Consider the following 13,648-nt stretch of genomic DNA (forward strand, 5'->3'; position numbering starts at 1 on the left):
CAGGCACTGTCTTAAAATTTTTTTGTATCCTCAATGCACTGTAGGAGTTCAATAAATGATAGAATAGATGAATAAATAGAAGAGAATGAGGAGACGGATCTGAGCAGGCTGCGAAGGCGGTGCTATTCCAAAGCCCAGCCCAGAGGCAGTGACCTCCGACCCAAGCCAAAAAAAAAACCTCGCGTTCAGAGGCCGGGAGAAAGAACAGCTCCCAAATTGAGGGGAGTCCAAGACCCTGCTCTTTTAGAGGGTGGGGCTAGGAGAGCGTATTTCGACGCTGCCCGCCAACGAACCAATCCCCGCCTAAAGGGGGAGGGGATTTAATCTGTCGCCTCTCCTTCCCTTTGGAAAGTAAATACGTTCGGGCGCCATTCAAACGGACCAATGAGTGATCGACGTTTTTGTGGTTGCCCTTCACCAATTGGCTGGAGTTTGTCGTCCCTCCCTCCTCGTCACACCTCTGGCTCCACCCCTTTGCACACAAGATGGCGGCGCCCAGCGGAGTAGGGGCTGCTCTTGGGGTTTGCTGAAGCTGGCTGCCTCTCCCACTCCCCTTTTGGGTGCAAAGCGCCGCTAGCGGGAAGACGGGGGCCGGGCGGGGACAGGGGCACCTGCGTAGCTGGACTGAGAGCCTGCGCCCAGCTTACATCGACCCCACCCGGCCCCGGCCCGACCCGACCCGACGCGACCCGATCTGATCCGATCCCATTCCATCCGTTCCTCGTCTCCTCCCGGTCTGACCCGTTGCCCGGCCGTGGTTCGCCACACCAGGCATCCAAAGCTGAGGTCGCTCCTACGGCCTGGGCTCGCCTTCGCTTCAGAGATGTTTGGCCTCTTCCCTCCCAAACAGCCCATCTTCAAAACCTGGACTCTTGGACTGGCACCTGGCCACCTTTCCCTCTACCAAGACTCCACTTCCGTTTTACCCACTTCTTCCTCAGATTCTTGGTACCCCCTGGGTTGGAGACTGCTCATTTTCCTTCCAAATTAATCCCAGACCCCCTAAAATATTGACAACCTTGACAACCCCCCAACCGAGGAGCCAGACTTTGTTTTGGACTAACTTCCATAGCCCTATCATGGAGGCAGTGTACCTGGTAGTGAATGGGTTGGGCCTGGTGCTGGACGTGCTGACCTTGGTGTTGGACCTCAACTTCCTGCTGGTGTCCTCCCTCCTGGCTTCCCTGGCCTGGCTCCTGGCCTTCGTCTACAACCTGCCGCACACGGTACTGACTAGTCTTCTGCACTTGGGCCGCGGAGTCTTGCTTTCATTGCTGGCCTTGATCGAAGCCGTGGTCCGGTTCACATGTGGGGGCTTGCAGGCCTTGTGTACTCTGCTGTATAGCTGCTGCTCTGGCCTAGAGAGCCTAAAGCTCCTGGGGCACCTGGCCTCTCATGGGGCACTGCGGAGCAGGGAGATACTGCACCGGGGCGTCCTCAATGTGGTCTCCAGTGGCCATGCTTTGCTGCGCCAGGCCTGTGACATCTGTGCCATTGCCATGAGCCTGGTGGCTTATGTGATCAACAGCCTGGTCAACATCTGCCTCATCGGCACTCAGAACCTCTTTTCCCTGGTGCTGGCCCTGTGGGATGCAGTGACCGGGCCTCTGTGGAGGATGACGGACGTAGTGGCTGCCTTCCTAGCCCACATTTCCAGCAGTGCTGTGGCCATGGCCATCCTCCTTTGGACACCCTGCCAACTAGCCCTGGAGCTGCTGGCCTCAGCTGCCCGCCTCCTGGCCAGCTTTGTGCTTGTCAATCTCACTGGCTTGGTGTTGCTAGCTTGTGTGCTGGCAGTGACGGTGACTGTGTTGCATCCGGACTTCACCCTGAGGCTGGCTACCCAGGCACTCAGCCAGCTCCATGCCCGGCCATCCTACCACCGTCTTCGAGAGGATGTCATGCGGCTCTCTCGCCTAGCACTGGGCTCAGAGGCCTGGCGCCGAGTCTGGAGCCGAAGTCTGCAGCTGGCGAGTTGGCCAAACCGGGGAGGGGCACCTGGAGCTCCCCAGGGTGACCCTATGAGGGTATTCTCAGTTAGGACCCGGAGACAGGACACTCTTCCTGAAGCGGGGCGCAGATCAGAGGCAGAAGAGGAGGAGGCCAGGACCATCAGAGTGACACCTGTCAGGGGCCGAGAGAGGCTCAATGAGGAGGAGCCTCCAGGTGGGCAAGACCCATGGAAGTTGCTGAAGGAGCAAGAGGAGCGGAAGAAGTGTGTCATCTGCCAGGACCAGAGCAAGACAGTGTTGCTCCTGCCCTGCCGGCATCTGTGCCTGTGCCAGGCCTGCACTGAAATCCTGATGCGCCACCCCGTCTACCACCGCAATTGCCCGCTCTGCCGCCGGGGCATCCTGCAGACCCTCAATGTCTACCTCTGAAGACTCCTTCCCTGCCTGCCCACCCCTCCGTGCTCCACACAGGCACTCACGCTAGGACAGCATTAACACCTCATCTCCGGGTCCTGGTCTGAATCCCCTCCTACCCCTGTGGCCATCCTGCCATACATCCAGGACATTGAGATGGAAGACTATGATCTGGGTGGGGGCAGGATAACATGGCTTCTCTTTACCCAGTGGGTCCCTTCGATGCTGAGGGTGGTGAGTATGTCACTATGCAAGGGCCCTGAGACTATTTGCTGTGGGCTCTCCTCCAGCCTGCCCAGGGCCCACCCAGATGCCTCTGGGGTTACCCCTGTCTGCTTCTGGTTTTTCTGTTGGAGGTCTATAGGTCCTTTTCCTGCCTCCTTCACATTTCCTCCCCAGCTTTTGCGGCCACAACACATCAGTGTCATTTGGGTGTTTTGGCAACTCAGGGGCCTTCGGATGATCTTAAACCTTTGTGTTCAGCCAGAGCCCCTGTGCCCTGGTAGGCTTTGGGGTTAGTATCTCTCGGGTGCCCTCAGAGCCACCTCTGCCTGTGATCGTCTGATGAGGCTCCCTCCCAACCTGATCCAAAAGCCAGGCTCAGGAGTTTACCCCTGGGATGGGGGATGCATCTGCACCTGACTTTGGGGCCACGTGCCCTGTGGCACCCCAGCTCACTGGGAGTCTCAGGAGGGATAACCGGATTTCTGCTCTTTCCCCTGTCACTCCCACATCACACAGAAAAATGGCATTCCTCTCTGTCTCTCCCTGGCATTGGAGAGGGCAGACTGTGCACATTTCACTAGGGTCCAAATACAGAAGGGCCCAGGGCCCAGGGGCTTGCAGCTTCCTGAGGGGTCTCTGGCTCAGTTTCCAATGAATAAAGTTCTCTTGACAGCTCTGACAGTCTCTGTGTGCATCCCTGCAAGGGAGCAGTTGGTCAAGGCAACAGACCTTGCATCAGGGTCCTTCAGCCCCGCCAGAGTCAGAAGTGTGGGCTGTGGGGGTACCTGGGCTTTAGAGGGGGGACAGGGAAGGAGCTAAGATAGGCTGGGAAGACTATGTCATGGGGAGAGTGCATGCCAGGCATGGCTCTGTGAGCTCTCATCCCTTCTGATTTGTCCCCTCTTGCACACATGGCTTTCGAAAAGCCTTCTATTTTTTCTATTTTTTCCCAAATTAAGCCCTTGTAGAGAGGAATGTGAACCATCTCACCCCTTGAGTCAACCTTCCCAGCTCCTCCTCCGGGCCAGTCTTCCTGGGAGGGAGCATGGGGTTCCTGCTGCCTGGAGTCCAGTCTGCCCTCGGATCCCAGGAGGAGCTGGTGTGTGTCTTTGTGTGTCTTGGCATGGGGGTCTGGTGCAGGGCTGGGCTGGAGTGCGGCTGCGGGATCTCCTGGTGGAGGCTGCCTAAGGCCTGTCTCTAGCTCACATTTGGGGCTCAGTCCCCATTGGCCGTATCTGCCCTCACATGACCAGCAGAAGAGCAGGGGCACTCCCCCATAATTGTATGTTCTGTCTGGGACCACAGTGCCTGGGACTGCCTTCAGGAAGGGGGTGCCGGTAGCTCAGAAAGAAACTCTGAGGAGAGCCCCCCCCCCCCTTCCTTGGGTTGAGGCTGTGCAGATGGGGCTGGGCAGTCCTGGTTTGTTAGTCATTGGGTTGGGGGTGGGCCCCAGGGGTGGGGGGAGCCTTGAGGGGCTTTGTGGCTAGCCTCAGACACAGTGGCTCGGCCCACCCAGGCTATGCCCAGCACAGTGGGGGAGGGCTCCTCATCTCCACCTCAGAACTGGGAGGGCTTGGCACTTGCTCTTTCCTTCCCTCAATCCGGGACAGGGAGCTGAGCAAGGGGAGGCCTGGCTCCTTCCAGTCTCTGTTTAATGTGGAGATAAACATTTTATGATAGAAGATAAACTTCCTGGGTTGGGAGTAAAGGCCCCCCCTTTTCTTCCATCCGCATCTGGAATTCCTTTGGCCGACCTCAATACCCCTCCTCTCCCTCACCCCCCCATAGTCAGGAGCTCAAGCTACCCAGGATCCCTGCGGCATTCTGGGGCCAGGGCACCCCCTTGTGGTCATCTCAGAAACTGCTTATCTTTAGACGCCCGAGGACGCCACTCACTCGGGTTACAGAGCAATAGCTTTCCGCTCATCGGGGGCAGGCAAGCAGCCGGAGCAGCCATGGACGAAAGTCCTCGGCTCTTTTTTGTTGGATCAGGGCAGAGGTATGTGTGGCGCAGGCAGCCCCTACGTGGTTCAGTTGGCATCTTTGAATTAGAAAAAGGTGCTCCCTTTCTCAAAGATGGATGGAGCCCCACACCAGGAGGGCATCCCTCTGTCAGACACTCCCATTCACAACCTAGGTGGCGGCTCTGTGGAGCAGCCTCTCATTCCCCTGGGCCGGCTTCCTGTATATCTGCCGCATATCTCTATTTCATCCAAGAACCCTCCCTTCTGCCTGAACACCCCCTCCACACCATGATCCCAGAAACAGGGAGCCCCCACCACTAAAGAAGAAGCCGGCAGGAGGGTTCTTAGGTTTATTGAGTGATCTCTGAGAAAAGGGCCGGCCCCAGGAGCAGGAGGGGGTGGGGAGGATCCAGAGAAGCAGAGGACCAGGAAGAGAGCACCCCACCGTGGGCTCCTGGACCAGAGCAACTGGGGGACTTACACTTGCCAGCACAGCACACTCCTCTGGTCTTGGGCAGAAATCCAGCCACTGCCCCATGCTGCCAGACCTGATCGCAGACAGCCACTGTCCCCATTCCTTGCCAGCAGCAGGACGGAGAGGCCTCTACCCCATCTCCCTAGTCATTCACAATATTCCAGGGGGGCCAGCCCTCCTGGATGACCTGGTTGTCAGCGTCACACCCTCCTTCTAGGCGTGAGAGCATGAGCTCACTTTGCAGTGGGCACTAAGCAAAGACTGGGGAGCTGTGCCAGTCGGAGTACACCAGAAATCCGGAGAAGGTGCTGTCTGTCTTGATGCTGGCATAGATGCCAATGTAGTCACCCACACCCACCTGCACCCACACTTGGTCCTCAGGCTCCAGCCTCACCATGGCCCCCCCCGAGAGCGAGGCTGGCTTGGGCCACCCCCCGAAAAACTGGAAGAAAGAGGCAATGGATTCGCCATTCTTCACCAGATCAAACTGCAGGCTGGCCCGGTAGACGGTGGCATGGACGGCGAAGTAGTAGACCCCAGGCACCTGGCAGGTGAACTTGCCGGTGACGGCGTCGTAATGTCCCTGCTCGTTCACCAGCACGCGGTCGAAGGGCAAGGGTGCGTCAGACGGCGGAGGCACCCGGCTCTCGGAGCGCTTGGCGCTGAAGGCGGATCGCGGAGGCACCGAGCACTCCCCGGCAGGCCCGGTGGGCCCCGCGGGTCCCGCCTCTCCTCGCGGCCCGGGGTCCCCTCGAGGTCCCGGCAGTCCTGCGGGGTAAGGGGGGCGGCAGGATGAGAGTAGCGGCGGCTCAGCCCGCAGCGGGGCGGCGACTCTAAGGTCACCGTACCCCTCCCCGCCCCTGCCTGAGCTTCGGCCAGCGCCTCCTCCCGCACGGGTACCTCCTCCACCCCTTCCCGCAGGGCAGATCTGGGGGGCTGGCCAAGGGGGCTCCCGCCGCCTGGGCCCCTCCCCCGCTCAGGACTGCAAAGCGCGGGGAGTGGCGCCCCCTGGCGGGAGACCCGAGTCCCGGACACCGGGAGCTGGAGCTGCGACCGCGCCTGCTCGGACATCGCCACCGATAGCCGCGGCGGTGCCTTCTTACCCGGCCTCCCGCCCTCGCCTTTCTCTCCCGGAGCCCCGGGCGCGCCGTCGCGGCCGTCGCGGCCATCGCGGCCCGGCAAGCCCTGGCTGCCATGGTGGCCCGGCGTGCCTGGAAGGCCGGGGTGCCCCGGGCACAGGCTGGGGATCTTGTTGTCGTCCAGTGGGGGCGAGCCGGCCGCCAGGCCCAGGAGCAGCAGGACGAGGAGCGGCCTCATAGCGCTGGCACCGGGAGCCCGGACGCCGGGGTCCTCTCGCAGTCTGTGGACCAGGCAGGACTGGAGTCGGGACCCAGAATCCTGGGACCTGCCTCTCTCCCCACCCCGGCGCGGCCCAGTCGGTCCCCACCCCACTGCCGTGCCCCTGAGGCTGAGCGCTCGCAGGGCCGAGCATCCGGAGAGCACAGGCAGGCGAGAGAGGGTGGGAGCGGCCAGCCCTCCCTCCCACCGCCGGCCCGCGCCAGCCTTTCCCACAGTCCCCTCCCCAGCCCCTTTCCCCTCCTCCGCCAGACTCACCCCCCGTCCCGGCTCCCCGATGGCCTCCTTCGGGGCGCTCGCTACTCCGGACCCTCCAGTTGGTGGTGCTCCAGCCCCCGCGCTTCTCCCCGGCCAGGCGCCCCCTGCCCTGCCGTCACCCCAGTCCTGGTTCGCTCCCTGCCGGCTCCGCTTTCCTCCTCCCAGCCTCCAAGAGGAAACCAGTTGTTCAGGGGCCAAGAGCTCCCGGACCGGGAAATAGCTGGGAAATAACTCGTGGTGTCGCCCGGCGGCCGGCCAAAGTTTAGGGGGAGAAAGGAGGGGGAGAGAGACTTGAGCTGGGCACAGAGAGGCAGAACTTCGAGAGACGGACACACAGGGCACCTCCTGTTCCCAGGGCCAGAGGAGAGGCGGGGCAGTGGCAGAGACCAAGGACCAGACCCCATTTCAGGGAGAAATACGCAGAGAGATGAGGGTGGAGAGTTCTAGAGGCAGACAGCCAGTTGGATCCCTAGGGCCTAGGACAGGGCCTGCCTCGTGAATAGATGCTCAGTACATTTTTGTTGAATCAAGGAAAAGGTCAGAAGGCAGGCGATGGAGAAGCTGAAAAAGCAGATGGAAAGGAGAAGAGGCCTGGATGGGAAGCGGTCTCGATTGTCCGGTGGCACAGTGTGGGGCCAGTCAGCAGCCTGGGACCGGTAAAGGGACAGGAAGGAGCAGGGAGGGTGGTAGGGTCCCATGAGCCCCAGCTGAGGACTTCTCTTCCCCCTCCCTGGGAGCCCCAGAGAAGGATGGGTAGAGACCCTGCTGGTGCTCCTTCCTTTGTTCCCCTGCGTGCCAGCCCTGACCGGCAAAAGAGGACGGGCAGGAAGAGGGCAGGGGCCGGCTTCAGGGTCAGGGCTGGGCACAAGCTTCCAGGTCAGCTGCCTCTGGCAGCCTGTTGCAGTTGAAGGGCCAGGGGGTGCCCAGTAGTGCCAGGCCAGACTGGCACTGGTGCTCCGCTTCCTGGCAGACAGAGCGGCAAGGGGGCAGAACACTGCCTAGTGGGGTGCAACGGGGCACAAGCAGCCCACACAGGAGCCTCCGGAAATGCTGGTAGCAGGGCAGGCTTGTCAGGCTCTGTGGAGGGAGAGTGGCCTTCAGGCACCTGCTCCCAGGCTCCTCCCCTCCCAGGCCCGCCCTCCTTCCCTCCACCCAGAAGACCTTGTAACCGCTGAGGACCTCTGCCACCTCCTCCTGGGTGGTCATGCCCACCCAGATGTTAGGGAAGGCCGTGGTGTTGTAGCTCAGACCGAGGCACATCTCCACCTGGACAGGCTCACAGGCCAGCTCTGCAGGGGTGGAGGGGAGGGCCACTGTGGGGACTGCTCACTGGCTCTGTGGCCTGTGGCAAGTCACCGAATCGCTCGGTCCTGTGTGTACATGGGTCCAATGGGGATGGTTGTGAGGAAGCAAGAGGATAACAAAGAGACAGGCTGTACACACTCTGAGGATCCCTGCCATCCCTGAGAGCCTGCTCCAGCATCGCTTGCCAGCCCTGGGCATCATGCAGGCATGTCTTTAATCTCAGGGAACATGGGGCACCCGCATTTGCAGGGACCGCTTGGGCATCTGGAAGAAACCCCCTGCTCTGTGTAAGAGGATGCCTTCGTCTTTGGTGTGGGCTGTGGAAAGGGGCTCTGGGGGACAGAAGGGACTGGTTCTTGAAGCCCCACCAATGATTCCCAGATTCCCATTTCCCTTGGGGTGACACTCAGTACCATTGCCACCACCAGCCGACTGTCTTCCAGGACTCTGTGAAGTGGTCCCAGAGTCAGGATGGTGAGGCCAGCTGGCCCCGCCCCCTCAGGGAGGATGGGATGGGACACTGTGCAGTATGGCAGTAGGGTTCTGTGAGGTGGGCACCCAGCCTGCTCAGGGTCCCCAGGGGCAGGCTTCTCACCTGGGGGTGGGAACAAGGGGCCGCTGCAGTTGTCATCGCTGCCATCGGTGCAGTCTCTCCACATGTCACACATCCACTGCACACCCTTACACCCTCCTGCCTGGCAGGAGAGCTCACTGGGCCCACAGGGGTCTGCAGGCACAAGGGGCATGGCAGTGCCCGGGGACATACCTACACCCCCAGTACCCCCAGAGTGTCCTGACCAGGGTCCAGAGCCCTTGTCTGTCCCCCTGGAGGTGCCTCTACTGCCCCCACCCACTTGCCCAGGGGCACCTACTCTCCGTGGCATTGAAGGCCAGGTAGGTGGCTGAGAAGCCTCCACTGCTGATGCCATGATCTGTCCTAAACAGCACAGCCAGCTCATGGTGCGAGGAGACGAGGTGGGGGGGTGGCTCTGCTCCGCAGAACCTGCCCAAAGCAGACAGCTGTTCTGGGCACCAGCCCTGGCTGACTGAGGGGGCACTGCAGCCTCCCACAGGCCTGGCTCTGAGCTGGGAGCCCTGGATGATGCCAAAGGTGATGGGAGACACAGGGTTAGGGTCTGGTGAGAAAGACACATATATTCAGCAGGCAAAGCATTAAACAAACTGTCTGAACTTGAGCCACTTCTAGATGGGGAAAAATCAGCGAAGCAGCCTGGCATTGTGGCTCACACCTGTAATCCCAGCATTTTGGGAGGCTGAGTAGGGAGGATCACTTGAGCCCAGGAGTTTGAAACCAGCCTGGGCGATATAGTGAGACCTTGTCTTTACAAAAAAATTAAAAAAGTAAATTATCTGGGCGTGGTGGCATGTGCCTGTGATCCCAGCTACTTAGGAGGCTGAGGTGGAAGGAGCACTTGAACCTGGGAGGTTGAGGCAGCAGTGAGCCATGATGGCGCTACTGCACTCCCGCCTGGGCGACAAAGTGACACTCTGCCTCAAAAAAAGAAGAAAAAGAAAAATCAATGAGGGTTTGTAGGGGAGGTGGAAGTGGCCCCTGCCGGTGGGGAGGAACTGGGGCAGGGAGAGGTTTGGGGAAGGACCTCCTGGGGACAGGGAGAGTGTGGGGTGAAGGTTTTGAGGTGAGAGCTGTCTTTAGGGTGATGGTGAAGAGACCCCCGGCCTGGAGTAGCAGAAGAAAATGAAGCTGGAGAATGGAATGTGCTGGGCCGACATGGAAGCCGGGGGTGGCAGACAGTGAGGATGGAGTTATCCGTGGCTCTTCCCTGGCTCCTGTACCTGCCCAGGAGGCTGAAGGCCCCTGAGCTGCTGGTCTCATACACCTCCACGTAGTCAAACTTGCACTCGTCCTGAGCCTCCAGGCTGAAGTTGTGGAACTGTAGTTCTATGCTGTGTCCGGCAGGCACCGAGATATGCCAGGTGCAGAGCTGGGGGAGGGCACAGGTGGAGCAATTCATGGCCCCTTCTCCTGTCTCATCCTGGGCACCCAGAAGGGTCTTCTTCCCCCACTGCTGGCTGGGGCGGTGGGGTGGCGCTTTCATCATTGGTGGCTCTTAAGGGCCTTTAATTTACCTGGTTTCAGAGGTGAGTTGACCCAGTGTGGGAACATCTGGGTACACATCAGGCATTTAATAATATTCCCCCATCCCCCGTCTGCTTGATCTCTGACCTTCCCAAGTAGAAGGTAGTGTCTACCATGCCATTCCCATTACACTAACTTGGGGGTCAGGTGCTTCCGTGTGTGCCCCTCCCCCTCTGCATGGAGCACTGTGCTTACCAGTTGGTGAGGGTACTGCTGCAGGTAGCTGGGAGTAGAGAAAGTGCCCTGGAGGCCAGTCAGATTCCCCCCACACCCTGTAGAGAGGTGAGAGGGCTCATGAGTTTGCTAGGATCTGTGCCTCCATCCAATAGAGCTGGCGGTGATTGCAGAGCGAGAGTTTTGGCCATGCCCATGGGAAACAAGTTCTGGGCCAAAGAATGACTGAGCAGGAAATGCTGACGGAGGCCCTGGTTTGAGGCTGGACCAGAGCTGGGGAGCCCAGCTTGAACCCAGATCAGACGCCTGAAGAGAGGACCCCCATGCCTGGCCCGTACCTGAGAACTTGGCACTGCAATTGGTCTCATCACTGCCGTCAGCACAGTTGGCAAAACCATCACACACTGAGTCAGGTAGCAGGCAGATGAGCTGGTCACAGCGGAACTCATCATGGGCACAGCTCCCTGGATGTGGGCACCAGGAGTCAGGGAGGCCCGGAGTCTCCACCCCTTTGACAGGACTGGGAGTGGGTGGAGGGGAAGAAAGTGGACACTCAACAGGCAGGTGGGAACACACTCACCGTGCCCAGGGGCCACAGCCTGGTACCAGGCATGGAAACCAAATCCTTCCACACTGCTGTCAGAGACGAAGACCACCAGGAGGTGGCTGGCATTGGTGTTGAGCGTGGGGGGAGGCACCCTTCCACAAACCCTGCAAGAAGCCAGGTTGGGGGTGATGGAGGCTCCAAGAGCAGGGCCAGCCAGAGAGGAGCTTGCCTGGGCCTTGCAGTCCTATTTTCTCAACCCCCAAACTGGTGACCATGTGGTCAAAAAGGCTCCTCTGATGTCCCAGGGAGCTCTGACCTTCCTAGCACCTGCACATTTATCCTTGTAACATTTACTCATGGGGAGATAGGCAGGAGATCCGTGTTACAGACTAGGAAACAGGTGAGAGAGGGGAAGTGATCTTCCTCACGGCACACAGCAAGGTGGTGGCAGAGCTGGGCCCAGAGGTCTAGTCTCTCAATTTCTTCCTCGGTTAGCCCTTCTCCCTGCCACTCCCTGATTCTGCTCTTTAGATAGTGGTTCAGGACACGGTGGGATGTCCTGGGGACAGAGGGACCTACCTGAGGAGGGGGCCTTCAGGCTCAGGGGAGAGTTCCAAGCGATCAAAAAGGCAAGAGGCCACACTCTCTATGCTGAGGGCTTCGATCTTGAGCTGTATTGCATGGTCTGTGGCCACCTGGATATGCCACACGCAGTGGGTGTTGGGGGGGTAAGGGTCTGGGTAGTTAGGGCTGCTGAAGAAGCCCCTTGGGCCAGAGAGGAGGCCTCCACAGGCTGCAGAGATGGAGGTTAGAGTTCAGAGGTCAAAAGGAGTGAGGTCTTTTATTCTCTAAGGTGCCTCTTCCTCACCCTCCCCTCAACCCCACCCCGTCATCTTGGGCCCTTCTCCCGGAAGATCTGCCCCCAGTACTCACTGGACTGTGGGGAGGGGCTCACGCCTGACTCCTGCTGCCCTTTAGGGGTCCCAGCTGCCTGAGAGGTGGTGATGGTGGGGGTGGTGGTGGTCGTGGCAAGGCCTCCGGCAGGCAGTGGGCTATGGGACGCCCCAGATGGGGCTGCAGCCTGCAGCTCTGGAGGCGAGAAGATGGAGGGTGGCGTTCAGAGGAGCTGGGTCCTGGGAGGCTGGGAGAGCGGCTCATGGAGTTTCATTCCAAAGCCCTCGTTTCAAGCTGTCCCCGGGTACTTACGGGCCAGGATGATGGCCACCAGCAGCCCAAGCAGCAGGAGGAGCAGGCTGGAGAGCAGGAGGACACAGAGCCAGGAGAAGCGGCAGTCTGGCCGTAGCCCTCGAGGACGCCGACCTGCGGGTTGGCAGGTGGGGTTTTGAAAGCCCCTTCTGTTGGGTATTCCTCATGCTGTCCTTGGCTCCTGGGCCTCTCTGTCCTCCCCCAGGTCACCCCCTGGGATGGTTACCATGCCAGGGAGCTGGGACGCTGTAGCTGGCATCCTCTGGGAAAACTGGGGGAGGGCAGGGTGGCCCAGACTCAGGCTCGAAGGCAGGATTGCAGAACTCGGTCTGGAAGGGGGAGATACTTGAGGGCTGAGGGCAGCAGCGACCACTGGTGCTGGGTCTTAGGAGCACGATTCTATGTGGTCCTTACCTTGCTCGATTCTGTTGCCTCCATGCAGAGGATGACATCTGAGAAGTCCTTCATGGCACAAGGCTCTGCATGGCTTTCTGGAGTCCCTGTGACAGCCCAAGACCCCCAAGGGCCCACTCGCTGACCACAAACTCCCTGTCAAAGGGGCAGCCTCTACTACCCGAGGGAAAAGGCTGCCAGGCTAGACCAGTTCTTGGGCTGTCCTTGGTAGAGTGGTTTGCCCTATGGGCTACTCTGTCTCTGTGTGGGGGAAGGGATGGCAGCCAGGAGGAATTCACAAAGGCACGAAATGGTCCCTTAATCCAACTCAGCTGAGGATGCTGAGGTCAAGCCCCTGGCACAGGGTGGCAGTTCTTAAAGGCACAGGCGGTGGCTGAGAACACCCAGCAGAGGAAACTAGGTGCTCTGTGCGGGGATGTGACGAGGGGAGCTCTCCATCCCCATCACCCAAGGCACTGAGTGAGCACTTAGGGGGTCGCTGGGAGGGGAGAGAAGTTGCAGGCAGAAGGGAGCCTTAGGTGGTCTGAGAAAGAAGCAGGGTGTAGGGGGTGGACAAAGCCAGCTGCCCACCTTTCCTCCCCACCAGGGTGACAGGGGTATTGGCCAGGCCGGGTCTTTGGAAGGCCCCTGGTAGATCACCGGTGTGACCAGGACAAGAGAGAAGAACATGGCATGAGCGGGGGGACTGGCTGCTCATTCCTGGGACCCCTAAGCCCGCAGGGGAAAGGACAGGGAAGGGGGAGAAGGTGCCCAGGTCTTGGGGAGGGTTGGGGTGTGGAGTCTAGCCATTGGGGCTGTTGCACAGTAGGAAACCTACACCCTGCAAACAAGATTACTTCATGCCTGTTTCTCCATGGGCGAAGTCCTCTTGGAAAATCCCAGCCTAGCCCTGCTGTCCTCAGGGAGAAAGGAAAGGGATTGGTAATCTGTTTTGTGTTAGCCATGCTTAGGCTGAGAGTTTGGCAGGGAGGGAAGTGGGGAGAGAGCCTCATATTTCTGGCTACTATTTGTAGAATGTCTGGGCAAGAGGGCTACATACAGTTTCTCTCCTTTCATAACTATGAGGTAGCGTCACCATTTTACAAATGCTGGTGCTGGCCTCTGAGAGGTTATGTCACTTTCCCAAGGTCATACAGCTGGTAAGATACAGAGATGAGAGTTGAGCCTAGGAATGGATAGATCTTAGGCTCACGTTTTCTATGATGTACCTCTTTCACCCCACATTGGGGCTGAGGCATG

At 59.5% G+C, this 13,648-nt stretch overlaps 3 protein-coding genes across 3 annotated transcripts; 1 reads left to right on the plus strand and 2 right to left on the minus strand.

The window, feature by feature from the left end:
* Positions 1 to 369: 369 nt before the first annotated feature.
* On the plus strand, positions 370 to 3,267 carry RNF26 (ring finger protein 26). The gene has a single exon (XM_508810.8). The coding sequence runs from the start codon at positions 1,080 to 1,082 to the stop codon at positions 2,379 to 2,381; it is 1,302 nt and encodes a 433-aa protein (XP_508810.3). The 5' UTR covers positions 370 to 1,079; the 3' UTR covers positions 2,382 to 3,267.
* A 1,624-nt stretch (positions 3,268 to 4,891) lies between these two features.
* Positions 4,892 to 6,836, minus strand: C1QTNF5 (C1q and TNF related 5). Its single transcript, NM_001428085.1, has 3 exons — positions 6,645 to 6,836; positions 6,134 to 6,390; positions 4,892 to 5,798 (listed from the first exon to the last, which is right to left on the minus strand). The coding sequence occupies exons 2-3, from the start codon at positions 6,345 to 6,347 to the stop codon at positions 5,281 to 5,283; spliced, it is 732 nt and encodes a 243-aa protein (NP_001415014.1). The 5' UTR covers positions 6,348 to 6,390; positions 6,645 to 6,836; the 3' UTR covers positions 4,892 to 5,280.
* Positions 6,837 to 7,496: 660 nt separating this feature from the next.
* On the minus strand, positions 7,497 to 12,463 carry MFRP (membrane frizzled-related protein). Its single transcript, XM_009424324.5, has 13 exons — positions 12,410 to 12,463; positions 12,222 to 12,324; positions 11,996 to 12,109; positions 11,723 to 11,878; positions 11,369 to 11,582; positions 10,823 to 10,953; positions 10,581 to 10,706; positions 10,264 to 10,340; positions 9,765 to 9,913; positions 8,822 to 8,952; positions 8,545 to 8,676; positions 7,806 to 7,933; positions 7,497 to 7,721 (listed from the first exon to the last, which is right to left on the minus strand). The coding sequence occupies exons 1-13, from the start codon at positions 12,461 to 12,463 to the stop codon at positions 7,497 to 7,499; spliced, it is 1,740 nt and encodes a 579-aa protein (XP_009422599.2).
* Between the last annotated feature and the right edge of the window lie 1,185 nt (positions 12,464 to 13,648).

The sequence above is a fragment of the Pan troglodytes genome, chromosome 9 (genome assembly GCF_028858775.2).
Source record: "Pan troglodytes isolate AG18354 chromosome 9, NHGRI_mPanTro3-v2.0_pri, whole genome shotgun sequence".
NCBI classification, from domain to species: Eukaryota; Metazoa; Chordata; class Mammalia; order Primates; family Hominidae; genus Pan; species Pan troglodytes.